Source organism: Schistocerca gregaria, chromosome 7 (assembly GCF_023897955.1).
Source record: "Schistocerca gregaria isolate iqSchGreg1 chromosome 7, iqSchGreg1.2, whole genome shotgun sequence".
Lineage (NCBI taxonomy): Eukaryota > Metazoa > Arthropoda > Insecta > Orthoptera > Acrididae > Schistocerca > Schistocerca gregaria.
Window position 1 is genome coordinate 98312045 of NC_064926.1, and position 15899 is coordinate 98327943.

General features: G+C 44.6%; 1 protein-coding gene across 1 annotated transcript in view; it reads left to right on the top strand.

The window, feature by feature from the left end:
• The window catches only part of LOC126281793 (myrosinase 1-like), a 150958-nt gene that overhangs the window by 69142 nt on the left and 65917 nt on the right, over positions 1-15899 (top strand). The window contains exon 7 of the mRNA XM_049981005.1: positions 5684-5831. Coding sequence (XP_049836962.1) covers positions 5684-5831 — 148 coding nt within the window. The remainder of the gene's footprint in view (positions 1-5683; positions 5832-15899) is intronic.

Below are 15899 nucleotides of genomic sequence, written 5' to 3' on the forward strand. Positions count from 1 at the left end.
GCGAGAGGGCTATACAAGCAATGATCACACGCACGGCACAGCGGACACACCAGGAACCGCGGTGTTGGCCGTCGAATGGCGCTAGCTGCGCAGCATTTGTGCACCGCCGCCGTCAGTGTCAGCCGGTTTGCCGTGGCATACGGAGCTCCATCGCAGTCTTTAACACTGGTAGCATGCCGCGACAGCGTGGACGTGAACCGTATGTGCAGTTGACGAACTTTGAGCGAGGGCGTATAGTGGGCATGCGGGAGGCCGGGTGGACGTACCGCCGAATAGCTCAACACGTGGGGCGTGAGGTCTCCACAGTACATCGATGTTGTCGCCAGTGGTCGGCGGAAGGTGCACGTGCCCGTCGACCTGGGACCGGACCGCAGCGACGCACGGATGCACGCCAAGACCGTAGGATCCTGCGCAGTGCCGTACGGGACCGCATCGCCACTTCCTAGCAAATTAGGGACACTGTTGCTCCTGGGGTATCGGCGAGGACCATTCGCAACCGTCTCCATGAAGCTGGGCTACGGTCCCGCACACCGTTAGGCCGTCTTCCGCTCACGCCCCAACATCGTGCAGCCCGCCTCCAGTGGTGTCGCGACAGGCGTGAATGGAGGGACGAATGGAGACGTGTCGTCTTCAGCGATGAGAGTCGCTTCTGCCTTGGTGCCAATGATGGTCGTATGCGTGTTTGGCGCCGTGCAGGTGAGCGCCACAATCAGGACAGCATACGACCGAGGCACACAGGGCCAACAGCCGGCATCATGGTGTGGGGAGCGATCTCCTACACTGGCCGTACACCTCTGGTGATCGTCGAGGGGACACTGAATAGTGCACGGTACATCCAAACCGTCATCGAACCCATCGTTCTACCATTCCTAGACCGGCAAGGGAACTTGCTGTTCCAACAGGACAATGCACGTCCGCATGTATCCCGTGCCACCCAACGTACTCTAGAAGGTGTAAGTCAACTACCCTGGGACAATGAATTCACGGTGTTCTTATTTCAATTTCCAGGAGTGTAATTAATGGGTGTAACTTGTTTTTATACTCGTACATCTGAAGCAATTAATCAACTCAGGTAACTACTGTATATATGAAGTTAACTAATGTGCAGCTTCCTTGAAATTAAATTATGTAGTGATAGGAAAGGTTCTTATTAGTTCAACTAAGTTAAAATTGAAAATACAGATTCCCTTTACTGTCTTGAATTCTCTTGATTAGACTCTTTCCTGTATGTGGTTGAAAATTCAACAGTCCGTGCCGAGAATTTTATGACGGTGATTAGCGGTACTCGACGATCTCGTTGTGTAGGAGCAGCTGAAGATATACACCGGTCTTCTGTAAGTTGCTCGTAATATTTATGACTTTGTATACAAGTTTCGAGAACTCATCTAGTATAATTGAGTTATCATTTATTTCGACGATGCGTGGCCGGACAGCAGATAACTTTAAGATCATGATGCAGACTCGTCAGCAAAAATCACGAACCAAATGTTGGGAGGTTCTACAGAAGTCTTGCAGATATGTTCACTCTTGGAAATGCACCGTTTATAAAATGAAACTTATTTAAATACATTTTGAACTATGTATTATATCCTTAAGAAACATTACAGTCTCTCCTCTTCAGTACTTTTAAAATGTTCGACAAAATAGCAAAGGTAAAATAAAACTGCTCTTAATGTCGGACAACAATGAGGTACAATTCTCTTCGCCGGCCGGAGTGGCCGAGCGGTTCTAAGCGCTACAGTGTGGAACCGCGCTACCGCTACAGTCGCAGGTTCAAATCCTGCCTCGGGCATGGATGTGCGTGATGTTCTTAGGTTAGTTAGATTTAAGTAGTGCTAAGGTCTAGGGCACTGAGAAGCCCCATAGTGCTCAGAGCCATTTGAACCATTTTGAATAATTCTCTTCAAGATTTGTGTAAATCTGTTCTCGATCGCATCTATCGCTGCTGTTTGTTTTAGATTGATCTCGGACTTAGAACACGACAAGTAGTGCCATCATGGCTGAGATGCGTACTAATTTTGTGAAAAAATACAAATATCTGGCTCAATAACGTATCTGTGTTTTATACAAATGTCTGGTTCAATAACGTATCTGTGTTTTATACAAATGTCTGGTTCAATAACGTATCTGTGTTTTATACAAATGTCTGGTTCAATAACGTATCTGTGTTTTATACAAATGTCTGGTTCAATAACGTATCTGTGTTTTATACAAATGTCTGGTTCAATAACGTATCTGTATTTTCACTCAACGAAGTTTTGGCCCAATGGAGGTTTCGGCTTCATGTTACTTGATTTCACTGCTTCTCGCCGGCAAGAAATCTCCTGGCTCACTGCAAAGTATCTCACAGGCTGTCGAGACGTAATAGCCTCTCTAGCCTACCAGGAAAAACATAAAATATTCATGCCGGCTACTGGATCGTGGCTGTTGTGGAAGACTCTTACTAGGAAGGGGGACACGGAGCCTATAGATGCAGCCAGCCCCTCGTGGAGACATGGGTTGATACAAAGGAGATCCCAGTGGCTGTCCTATTAATTAGGTCTATACTCAGCTCAATGTCCCTCCGGAATATCAAATAATTTTAAACTACCTCAGAACTGTAGAACTGATGAAATAACATTTTTCCAGAGTCACGTGAGTCTCAACTTTGTCTTTGATAAGGATAGAAGTTAATGATTTGAAACTTGTGCCTTAGCCCGGACTTGAACCCAGGCCTCTGGCTTACCAGGAAGATGTGCTAATCACGGCTTCACTGCAGCATTGTGGCTGCGTCGCCTGCACAGAGCACTCTAGCCTATTGACTTCCCTAACGCAAACTTCAGTTCACACTTTCAGCCCACTTTCCTATTCTCAGATCGTCATTATTGCCAAAGCACTACGTCATTGGGACTGAAGATTGTGTTAGGAAGGGCATTGAACTTAGTCCTCGCAGCTGTAGTAGCCAGAATCAATACCATGGTACCGTAATGGTAAGCACATGTGCCTAGGAAGATGGAGACCTGGGTTCAAGTAAAGTCCAGGCCATGGTACAAATTTTAATTCTTCGCTCCAGCTTCTATTATTACTTCAAAACTATTTCTTAGTAACGAAATCTAGGAAGTACTTCGTTTCACTTGAAGCAAGAAAGGCATATGACACACTCGTTCCGGAAATGATGGTAATTGCAAACATCATTCTGTTTTGAACTCGATTGGATCCACGAGATTAAAAAATGTGGAGTGGAGAGTAGCATCATGTCAAAGTAAACTTTTTCTCAATTTATTGAGCAAACAGATGTACCCGTTCAATGAGGTTCCCAGAGTCTCAAGCGTTCGTCCCAATAATACCGAAAACTTTCCTTTAAGAAAGGCACAGATACTACCTCCCCTCATTCGTAGGGCCTGTCCCGTTGAGCCGCTGCCGATTATCCAAGGGATACAACTGTAGGCAGCAGTTGGAGACAAACCTCTTGTTTTATGCACTAAAGGAATGCCTAAACACTGTACTGTGGTCTTTGTTAAGTTCTGTTGAAACATTTAGTGGTCAAATATAATCTAGCAGTTTAAGGTAGTAGGTAAGTAAGGCTGTAAGATAGTGAATGCGAATTTCGTTTGTGACCAGTACTTGAAACTGTACTCCAACACATCGTTAGAAATTGTCTGCCTTGTAAAAAATATCACTTGGAGGAAGATACTTGGGAATGGTTTCTTAAAATGGTTTGGACCCCCATTTTTCCCTAATCCAATTGCGTTTGCGTTTGGAATAATGGCATATAATGACCGTATAGTCTTCAGCGGAATGTTATGCCACTCTTCGATCAGGACCTCTTCTAACTACTGCAGTGCAGAGCGAGGCGGAAATCTGCTACGGAGTCTGCGCTCCAATACCGCGCACAAGGGTTCCATAAAGTTCAAGTCCGGGGACTGTGCTGGCCAGGGAAGACGCTGCAGTTCAGTTGCATGCTCCTCATACTACGATTGTACTATCCTGGGTGTGTGAATTGTTGCATTATCTTCCTGAAATATTGCATCATTGTTGGGGAACAACACTTGAATCATGGGGTGCACCAGATCATCTAAAATGTTCACATAATCGTTGGCTGTAGCACGGCCTTTGAGAGTAATGATGGGACCAGCAGAATACCATGATATGGCTGCCCACACCATCCCACTTCCTCCGCCATGCTTAAGAGTTGGAATCAAGCAATCAGTACTGTAGGCTTCTTTTGGCATTCTCCAGACGTAAACCCGGCTCGATGTTGGAAATAATGAAAACGTTGACTCGTCGGACCATATAATGTGCATCCACTGATCATCAGTTCAGGATTTATGCTCCTGACACCACGTTTTACGCTTCTTTGCGTTGGTTGTCGTCATTAATGGTTTCGGTATAACAACTCGTCCAAGAACATAACGCTTTGTGAAGTTCTCGGCGGACAGTGTCGATAGATAGGGGGTCTCGAAGACGACTATTGAGCTCTGCTGTCATTGTATACGCCGTACTTCTGTGTTGTTTTGACACAAATCGTATTAGCGCATGACGATCTCCGTCATTTAGTTTTCTTTTCCGCCCACTATTACGTTTACATGATGATGTCTTTCCATGTTCTGTACAGGCTGTCATGGCTGTTGAAACAGTTGTTCCTAACACATTCAATAAATTGGCTGTCTTGGTTACTGATGTTCCAGCTAATCGGGCCCCACAATCTGCCCTCTCTGGAGATCTGTTTTGTCTTTCATTGCAAGTCGCCTCGGCCTGTGAATGCAAGTATGAAGTTTGCGATACAAGCTGCAGTGATGCCTAGTCCTTAGTGAACATGCACAGTCCATCGCGACACTCACCTTACCTGTGTTGTTGACCGTCAAACACAATCATCCCATTGCTACCACTGTTCACATTGTATTGCCTGTCCCCTGTATGTGCATTATGTACATCATACTTAAATGCTCGAATAATACCTTAGAAATGTCATATAATCAGTATCGTTGCAAGAAGTATACTTTTTCCTCAAAGCGTACCACAGTTTAAGAGTTGTTAAAGGCTCTTAACTATTTCGCACCTCAAGCGCATACCTAATCAGGGAAATGACCTAATACGGACAAAAATATTGATACTTTGTAAGAACGTGGCTTATAGTTATTACTGCCATTTGCTGACATAAATCTGGTTACATTAAGTACTAACTCGTTTCCTCACATCACAAAAGTTTTAGTCGTCGTTACCTCATACGCAACAATGCATAGCGGCGACTGTGGTATGTGAGGGAATAATACTACCAATACAAGGTTTCGGAATCAGCATTGACGCTATCACGAAACATAAATTTCCGTAATACATCTTTAAAGGACAATCCAGCATTGTGCAGCATTTGTTGCGTTCGTTTGCCTGCGATGTGATTCACGATTCAGTGTGCTCGGCGTGTTTCAAAATGTATCTTCTGGCGTTATGCCCGTAGATCAGACATTCAGTGACAGGATGTTTGCGACACAACAAACGTACCTAGAAATCTGATGTTCATGTATTTAGTTAACGTTTAGAATATTCAGCTTCGGAGGCAGGAATTGGTAAAGATTGTTTCTAAAATTCATAGACACCACTCAAAAGGAAAATGGCTTCAAATCTGACACTAGTATTGCTACATGGATTTCAGTTTCTAGTCAAGTACCCAATGAATACTAACGAAGTCCTCTCCCCTCAACGGCAGCTCGGCCTGTATGCGCACCCCATCTTCAGCCGGGACGGCGATTACCCGGCTGTGGTGCGCCAGCGTGTGGACGCCAACAGCCGAGCCGAGGGGAGGCCCCGCTCACGGCTGCCAACCTTCACACAGGACCAAGTCGACTACATTAAAGGTAAGAGATTTCTTAGCTGTTTCTTTTGAGACTATGACGTAGTCCTGCTTTTTTTTTTTATATTACAGCACTGAAGTGTGCTACGTCCAGTACATACTTCATCTCAAAAGTTCTGTATCAAGTATCCTTCCCTTACACATGGAACGAGCCATCACTACACCGATTATTAACCCATTTGGACGTTTCCTGAACGTGGACTGATGTTTTAGAAACACACATGAACGCGTTCAGAAGATTTTATGGTGAACCTGTGTTAATACATTTGTACCTGTTAGACCACCACAAATCAAAAGCAGTCTTCACAAAGAGCGTAAACCAAATGCTCGCTGTCTCTTAAGAGTTTTGCTCTGAATAATAGTTACATACTGAATTAATTCTCCGTGTCGATTTTGTGAAAAATGCTTGTTTGAAAGAGTTATGTAGGTTGCCCAAAATACAGGTTTCACCCTTTCATATTTACGTGCATCTTGTGACTGGTGAAAACGGAAAGGAAAACATCAGTTCATATTTGTATGATGAAAACGATCTTCGGAGAGTGTGAAGATCAAACTCGTCGCCAACTTGATGGGTGAAAACACGGTTGATGGCGAAATTATGGCTGCATGTAAACAGATAAAATCAATACCGAGAAAAATAGAGGCAACAACGTACAAATCGGTAGATAAATCAACAATTCTAGCTAGTGTGAATTCGTTTTCTGATTCCATTACTGAAGTGTCCTCGGAGAAACGCATGGTTGAATTCTTTACTAACCGGACAAGAGGCTACTAGTTACCAACACGTGGAATCACACCATTTGCGTTTAGCAAATATGACAGAGTACGCACAGGATTACGTTGAACAACAGCTCATATGAAAACTGACATTCGAATTTCAGCCATCGAGAGCGCTGTTAACTAACCGTATATAGACAATCTACACCAGGGGTTTCCAACAAAATTTTCTCGAGGACTCCCTCATCGAGCATGATTGGTACCTTGTCACATCACAGTATCAAGTACCTAAAAAGCCAAATTAAGTGCCTTTTTATACGTTTTCTATTTTTGGTAATGAATATTGACATATTCATTACTGAAAAAAAAATATTGAGCTTAAGGGGCAGCGCGCGCAGTCTAACGGTATACAGCAGAACTATTTGCCTCTATCTAATTCTAGTTTTGCGCTAGGTGTGCTAGCGTCAGTCGGCTCTAGGAAGACACTAGACGTAGAAGTTAGCGTACGCTAAAGCTCTGCTCATGCAGAAAGCGGCCAAAACAAAAAATCTGCTATCATACGAAATATATTTATTATACTTCTTATTCTAATAGCATCTTGCGGACACCTTGGCATAGCTCGCGGTCCGCTGGGGATCCGCGGACCACCTGTTGGGAACCACTGATCTACACCATCTGATAAAAAAATGTCTGGACACCAATTAGTGGACATTCATGTCGGATGTGTTCACCCTCGGCTTTTATTGGGGCTTGATTTCTGCTGCGGATATTTTCAGTGAGGTGTGTGACTGGTAGTGAGTGTTGAGGTAATGATATTGGACACTGGGATATTGAACGAGGTCGACGTTCTGACTTATGTCACAGGTATTCCATTTAGATCAGATTCGGGCAGTCCATTCCATTTCAGGAATGTAACTGTCACCAAACCATTGTCTCACACATGCTACTTTGCGACACGGTGCACTGTCAGTTGATACAATCATCCTCCCCGAAATGTTCCTCTACTGTATGCAGTACATAAAGCTGCAAAACTTGTTCATATCCTTCCGTATTTAATGTTTTCTTAAGCATAACGAGGGGACTGTACCAACTCAGTAACACCACCTCTTCTGTCTTTCACTGCTGGCTCTACACCTGATGGCAGATAATGTTCAGGAATTCGCTTGACCCAAACCCTTTCACCTCACCGACATAGGATGAAGCGTGATTTATCACACTAAAACACTCGTTTCCACTCATCTACTAAACAGTGGCTACTGAGATTTGTGGCTTATGAGGAGATTGCAAACAATCTTATAAGTAGGGCGTTGACATGTCATACAGTTATACATAGCAAAAGGAACCCTCAAAAAATTAAAATATGCTGAGGTGTTGAGAGGCTGCTAAAATTAGTGGAGAGTTTAATTTGCCACGTTAGCTGTTTTATTGTAGTCGAAAGTTTTCTTTACGCGGAAATGCCCCTGGGGATGCACCTGCATTGTGTGCAACCATTGTACCAGTCTCTGAGCGAGAACAATAAAACAGCTAATGCGGCATATTCGACTATCTATCAAATTTACCAATATTTCAACACCTCAGTATGTTTTAATTTGTTTGAGTGTTCCTTTCTGTAGGTATAATTGTGAGGAGACGCTCGGCCATTATACCCCATCCGTTTTAAGTCGCCACGCCTAGCCACCGCCCTAGATGGACTGCTGGCGGAACTTTGGAAGTGACGAGTGATTCCTTCTCACGCGATTTTTCACAGCCGACCTCTGCAATATTGGACGGTCTGTTTTAGCTATGATCGTTCCTTTGCGTTTTCACTTCACAAGCACACCGTCAACAATCGAATTTGGCAAGTTTAGAAGCGTTGAGATGTCGCCGATAGGCTTCTTATTCAGCTGACACTCAATGACTAGTCCACGTCCGAAGTCACTGAGCTGTCTTAATGGACCTATTCTGCTGCTACTCTTTGTCTGCTGACAACGCAGTACTTCCCACCTCATTGTTATACCGGTGGATTCGCCTCACATCGTATACAGTGGTCAATTCCTCGTAAGATAGGGGTATCTGGATACTCTGGATCAGATAATTGTAGGGGTCCAGTCCCAGACTCCTACAGTTGTCAGGAGACAACCAGGGGAAATACGGTGGCGAAGTCATTATTCTCGAGAGCGCCAAGAAAATATCATTGTCACTAACACATCTATTACGTAGAATCGCACGACAGCCAGATCTGCACAGTAGCGCATTATCAGCAGCGGACTGCCGGCGTGTGATCCATTCGCAGTACCATCAGCAAAGTAAATCGTCAGGTGGCAGCTGTCTCGCCACAGGACTGCCATTGACGCTTGGAATCTGCGGCATCCAGCTCTGCGTAGCGATCTCCGAAGTGCTCTCTTGAACGTCGAAGATTTGAACGTGCAGGTGAAGCCTCCGTCAGCCCTGCAGGGTGATGGCGGCCTCCACGTTCCGTCAGAGTCGTCTCGGAAATATGAAGCGCAGTTGGCAGCAGTAGCGCCCTTGAAGAGAGCTAGGCGTGCTGAAGATCGATCTCCCCCCCCCCCCCCCCCACTGGATACCTGCAGCTGACACAAGGGGCAATCAGCACTCGTCAATCAGTAACCAGACATTTGTTAAGAAGTGTGGTGTATTTATGTTGGAACTTCTCGTCCGCTCTGCGCCGGTAGGAATGGCTGTCACATGACGTGCCCTCTTTTTCCCTCTGTGTCAGCTCTCCTACTGACTTCGGAACTTTACATTTCAGAGGCTCTTTTCTACCGGCTCGACACCTAAATACTGGAAGTTGCCTTTTACACTGCCTTTGTTACGAAACTTTGCTTTCTCATTGTTATGATAGCCTCTCTTGGCTTTCATCATAGTCTACTAGTGATCGACACAGCCGGTTCGCCTTACTGCAGCTGCCAAGTAGAACTTCGACTTTAGTGTCCACCAAAGATGTTATTCAGAGGCGTAACGGTATAAACAGATAGCACGTGAAGTCCCGCGTGATTGTCTCATCAGCTGTAACGGCGTGCTTCGTCTGCAGTAATTTCTGGTGTTGCAACACTGTTTCGAAGACCTGTGAAAACGCTTGCAGGGTATTTGAGTAAGTGAGTGCGCTTTGGTCAGACAGCACATTTAATACGTTCTGCGCCGTTAGCGTAAATATGAACTTTCATCCGGTTATGAGAATTTCTTTAAAGTTCACGTAAGATGATACTCGTCACCAGTTACACACTTTAGAAATTAGAACACTAGCATTTGTACGGAATGTATTTGACTATATCAGGAACAATGCCAGCTTTGCATCCTCACGTTACTCGTAGTGATTCTCATACTTTCGGATCATTATTTTAGTTTGTACCTGTAAAAATCATTCGCTGCACCAAATATTGCTGTGTACTGATTTTTTGAAGAGCAACATGTCTTTCAAGTTTCTTTCATATGACAATAAGGATTTGTCTACTCTGTTTCCTCCAGTCCTAGCTGGTAACGTAAATTTTCCATCTCATATTTATTACAGCCCAGAATACCAGAGTTTGTTTTCGATTCGGAATTACGGCTGAATGTTGGAGGGGATGAAATTTCAGCATATTTCTTTCGTATTTGTAGTTGGTTACTGTAGCGTCGCTCACTGTAAATAAGTGGCCACATGGAGTTGCTTCATAAGCAAATGGCCTTTGGAAATTTTTGTAGTATGGTGACATACCAAACCAACAGATTTATCAATAATATTCACAGTGATATATACAGAGTTTTCTTGTTATATTTGTTCTTTGATTTCATTATTGCAGTTAGTGCAGAGATTTGTGTCCCTAACAAGCAGCAAATAAGAAATATTTAGGTACCTAAATAACTTTTATAGTCACTTTATGAACTCCATGTACTCTAAATCTAGCCGGCCGCTGTGACCGAGCGGTTCTTGGCCCTTCAGTCCGGAACCGCGCGACTGCTACGGTCGCAGGTTAGTTAGGATTAAGTACACTACTGGCCATAAAAACTGCTACACCACGAAGATGACGTGCTACGGACGCGAACTTCAGCCGACAGGAAGACGATGCTGTGATATGCAAATGATTATTTTTTCAGAGCATTCACACAAGGTTGGCACCGGTGGCTACACCTACAACGTGCTGACATGAGGAAACTTTCCAACTGATTTCTCACACACAAACAGCAGTTGACCGACGTTGCCTGGTGAAACGTTGTTGTGATGCCACGTGTAAGGAGGAGAAATGCGTACCATCACGTTTCCGACTTTAATAAAGGTCGGATTGTAGACTATCGCAATTGCGGTTTATCGTATCGCGACATTGATCAAAATGGTTCAAATGGCTCTGAGAACTATGGGACTTAACATCTGTGGTCATCAGTCCCCTAGAACGTACAACTACTTAAACCTAACTAACCTAAGGACATCACACACATCCATGCCCGAGGCAGGATTCGAACCTGCGACCTTAGCAGTCGCACGGTTCCGGACTGTGCGCCTAGAACCGCTAGACCACCGCGGCCGGCCGCGATATTGTTGCTCGCGTTAGTCGAGATCCAATGACTGTTAGCATAATACGGAATCGATGGGTTCAGGAGGGTAATACGGAACGCCGTGTTGTATCCCAAGGGCTTCGTATCAACAGCAGTCGAGATGACAGGCATCTTATTCGCATGGCTGTAACGGATCGTGCAGCCACGTCTCCATTCCTGAGTCAACAGATAAGGACGTTTGCAAGACAACAACCATCTGCACGTACAGTTCGACGACGTTTGCAGCAGCATGGACTACCAGCTCGGAGACCATGGCTGCGGTTACCCTTGACGCTGCATCACAGACAGGAGCGCCTGCGATGGTGTACTCACCGACTAACCTGGTTGCACGAATGGCAAAACGTCGTTTTTACGGATGAATCCAGGTTCTGTTTACAGCATCATGATGGTCGCATCTGTGTTTGGCGTCATCGCGGTGAACGTTCTTTGGGAGCGTGTATTCGTCATAGCCATACTGGAGTATCACCCGGTGTGAAGGTATGGAGTGCCATTGGTTGCACGTCTCGGTCATCTCTTGTTCGCACTGGCGGAACTTTGAACAGTGGTCGGTACATTTCAGATGTGTTACGACCCGTGGCTCCACCCTTCATTCGATCCCCACGAATCCCTACATTTCAGCAGGATATTGCACGACCGCATGTTGCAGGTCCTGTACATGCCATTCTGGATACAGAAAATGTTCGACTACTGCCCTGGCCAGCACATTCTCCAGATGTTTCACCAATTGGAAACGTGTGGTCAGTGGTGGATGAGCAACTGGCTCATCACAATACGCTAGTCACTACTCTTGATTAACTGTGGTATCGTTTTGAATCTGCATGGGCAGCTGTACCTGTACACGTCATCCAAGCTCTGTTTGACTCAATGCCCAGGCGTATCAAGGCCGTTATTACGGCCAGGATCTATGCACCCAAATTGCGTGAAAATGTAATCAAATGTCAGTTCTAGTATAGTATATTTGTCCAATGAATACTCGTTTATCATCTGTATTTCTTCTTGGTGTAGCAATTTTTATGACCAGTGGTGTAGTTCTAAGTTCTAGGGGACTGATGACCTCAGATGATATGTCCCATATAACTCAGAGCCATTTGAACCATTTTTAATGTAAATAGGACTATTATATTATTAGTCTAGCAACAACCCATTCCTTCATACATTTACCAGGATATTTCTCGGAATTTCATTTTCTGTTACTGTCGCAAGATGGAGGTACTCAACGGCCTTTCCAGTCCTCTGTTATCAGTTCGTAACTACGATTGTAGGCTGAAAAGGAATGCACGCATGCTTAAAACAATTAGGAAAATCATATATTTATTAATAAACATAGTCACCTAAGACTAACTCATTTCTTTCAACCTGTAACAAGTTTTTTCTTCTGTCACAGAAAAATTCTCCCGACTTTTCTCAAATCCAGGACTTGATAGTGGCCTCCGACTCTTCGTCCGAGATGTAATGATTAAAATCTCAGGCCGTAATCTCTATGGAGAAAGGAATGTGTGGAGTCGTTTCAAACTACAGGTTTCGCAAAGCCTCTTCAGCTGCGCGCGTTGTGTGTGGAGGAACTCTCTCATGTTAAAAGATTGTAGGCGCCACGCTACCTCTTAAACTACGAACCGGACATCGGAAGTTTAAAGACAGTCCAGAGCATACTCTGAGAAGAAAATATCGTTGTCACTCGTAGCAGATAATCAGTTACGTAAAGTCGACGAGTTTTCCAAAACACAATCAAAAGAATTTTTTGCGAATTGTAGTGATTACTTAGAACTTATTCGGCTAGGAGAAAACGGATGTCTTTTCTCTTCTGGGTCGAAATGATGGACCTCTGACTCCTCCCCCGTCGCAAGATTCAAAAGTAGGTCGCCTGCTTCATCTCGGTAGCGCTACAAAAAATGCTCGCAGCACTGCAGTCGACACTGTCTGTTCTCGTATCTTCGACGGCTTGGCACTTATCGTGTACAGATTTTACGTTATCCTCATTGATCAGTAATGAAGCCGACACGTTACTTGGATACTCCACATGGTTTTCCCTACGTTTTTCGGCGATTCTCCGGTCGTCAACGAGTTTGAGATGTTTATCATCAGTGGCAGAAAGGACGTCAGCTGCGTGTTTTAGCAACAATTATGTCTTTTCCAGGCTCACAACCACGCTATTTTACAACCCATCTGTTACAATAGAATTATCAACAGGATCATCACCACGAGAAGCATGAACCTCACACAGAATCACTTTTTCAGCAATTGAAATTTCGACAGCAGCACACCGCTTAACTCGCGTACACATTGCACTAGAACGCGCCTCCATTATTCCGCTCTCAAAATTGCGACACATTCCAATGGCGCGTGCATATAGAGGGGGGATTTATCTCCCGCGTGGCACTTGGATCATTGCTCAATGGCATTTAAATAGTGTTCTACAAACATGTGAGCATTACTTTTCATCTTACCCTCCTACATTTGACGAAACATAGCCGCCATGACGGCGTAACAACTCCCTCCCTGTGTGCAGTACAGACTGTTTAGCAGTGTGGATAGTCTTGCAACAATGGTCATGACGAAAGCGCAAGACGAACACAGCGCTTTGATACACTGTGCAATGTGGACAGCCGATGTCGGTCTTCAAAAAATGGTTCAAATGGCTCTGAGCACTATGGGACACCACTTCTGAGGTCATCAGTCCCCTAGAACTTAGAACTACTTAAACCTAACTAACCTTAGGACTTCACACACATCCATGCCCGAGGCTAACGTAGCGGTCGCGCGGTTTCAGACTATAGCGCCTAGAACCGCTCGGCCACCGCGGCCGGCTGTCGGTCTTCGCCGGCTCTCCTGAAGTGCGCAGATGCGCCCGGCAAGTGGAGAGGCGAAATATCGTGCGTGGTAGAAAACGGCGTCCAGCTGCACTCACGAAGCGTCGTGGAGCAGTCAAGAGCACAACCATAATCAAACAGGTTTTCAGATAGAGTCCAGAAAAGCAAAGTGTGAGTCGTATTCTAGAATCGGCGTAACGAAAGCTTCAGTGGCGAGATACGAACTGCCGATCCGCCAGCCGGTTTCCTGTGGAGGGACAACCGTCACCGCGCGTCGAGTTCGACGCGTCCTCAGGGCTCCTGGCCGCCAAATGCTGGACTGTGCACCGTGGAGGTAATACTCCCTAGAGATGGGCGAACTCGTCCATCCTTGGGGACTAGTTCACTGCTGATCGTTCGTTTTTGGGAACCGTTCATTTTTACTCGTTCACCATTCATTTGTGCTTGGTATATAGCTCTTACGAAAAACTGAAAACTAGTACTGTAGGTGACTGAAGGATGGATGGCCCAAGGAGGGGCACTTGCCTCCCCCCCCCCCCCCCCCCCTGGAGTATAGATTTTTTATTCAGTACAGGAGTGTTACACACTTTTAGAAGTAATTTTTGTGATTCTGCAGAACCTCTCGTTTAGCCAATCGTAGCCTTGTGTGGCTGATCGCAGAGAAAAATATAGGATGGCGCACGGAAAGCCGGCCCCGAGTACAGACTGCTCGCCAATTTCGGACGATGTGTTGCCCGTTACGAGCAGATACAACAAACTGACAAGAACATGAAAATCTCACGCGACGCGAATGGGCTATAGCTCATGTAGTCCTGTAAACCTGTTGGCGGCTATTTCCCAACTTAATAGACCAGAAGGGTCTTGTATAAAATTCTTCGACTTCCGCTGCACAGCTATGCTACGTTGTAAACAATAATCGTTTACACCCTAAATATACTTCACGTTATCTCTGAGTTCGTAGGTGCAGTAGAGATTTTATGGAAGCATAAAATAAAATGTGGTTTTCTCATACTTGCGTAATGCGCTTAGAAAAAAAATAGGGTTTTATGTTAAGTTATTAAAGGTAATGCCGCAATAATAATAATAATAATAATAATAATAATAATAATAATAATAATAATAAAGTTCGCAGTAATAAAGTTTTTGGTTTGAAAGCTCCTTCTGAACAAATGTTTTTGAGATAATAAGTAAATACGATTTTATGGCAATCTGTCGTTATGCAAATTGGAAACAACCAAACTTAAAAATAATTAGAGCCTTCCTAAATGTAATGTTTTGTGTATGAAACATACACGAAAATCGTCTTATACGAATTTTCTTACACTAAAAATTAAGGACATTATTGAAAGTTAGCTGCTAAATCAAGTCGATAAAACCAAAAAATATATGAATAACAAAAAAACTTGCCTTGTTATAAGTATGTTTTCTGCTGTTCATTGATATAATGAAGTGAGCTGATATGCCCTTTTGTTACCTGAAAAGACGTACCTATTACATACAACATAATTTTTCTGTAATTTACGTAACTATAAAATACTTTCTGATTACCGGTCGTGGACGCTGAATAGCCAGACCCAAGTGCAAGAACAGTTTGGAACACATGTCAAATAGGCGAGCCCAGTAAACGAAACGAACAACTCGATACTGAACTAAGTAGGAGCAGTCGGCAGTGGAACTGAGACAGGTGGTCATGTGAAGAACGACGAGTGAGGCCGAGGGAGACCGAGACTGGGAGATCGAGGCTGGAACGAGAACTGCCGAAGTGAGCGCCATGACCGAAGTGAACTGGTGAACTATGAAGCGATCGTTCCTCGTTCCTGGAAACTATAGGTAGACCGCCGCGACCGAAGTGAACTATGAACCGATCGTTCCTCGTTCCCGGGAACTATAAGTAGACCGCCGCGACCGAAGTGAACTATGAACCGATAGTTCCTTGGAATTCGTTCCTCGGTCCTTTCGTTCATGTTGGTGAACCGTTCCCTTGCACCTGTTCGTTCGCGAACTACCCATATCTACTG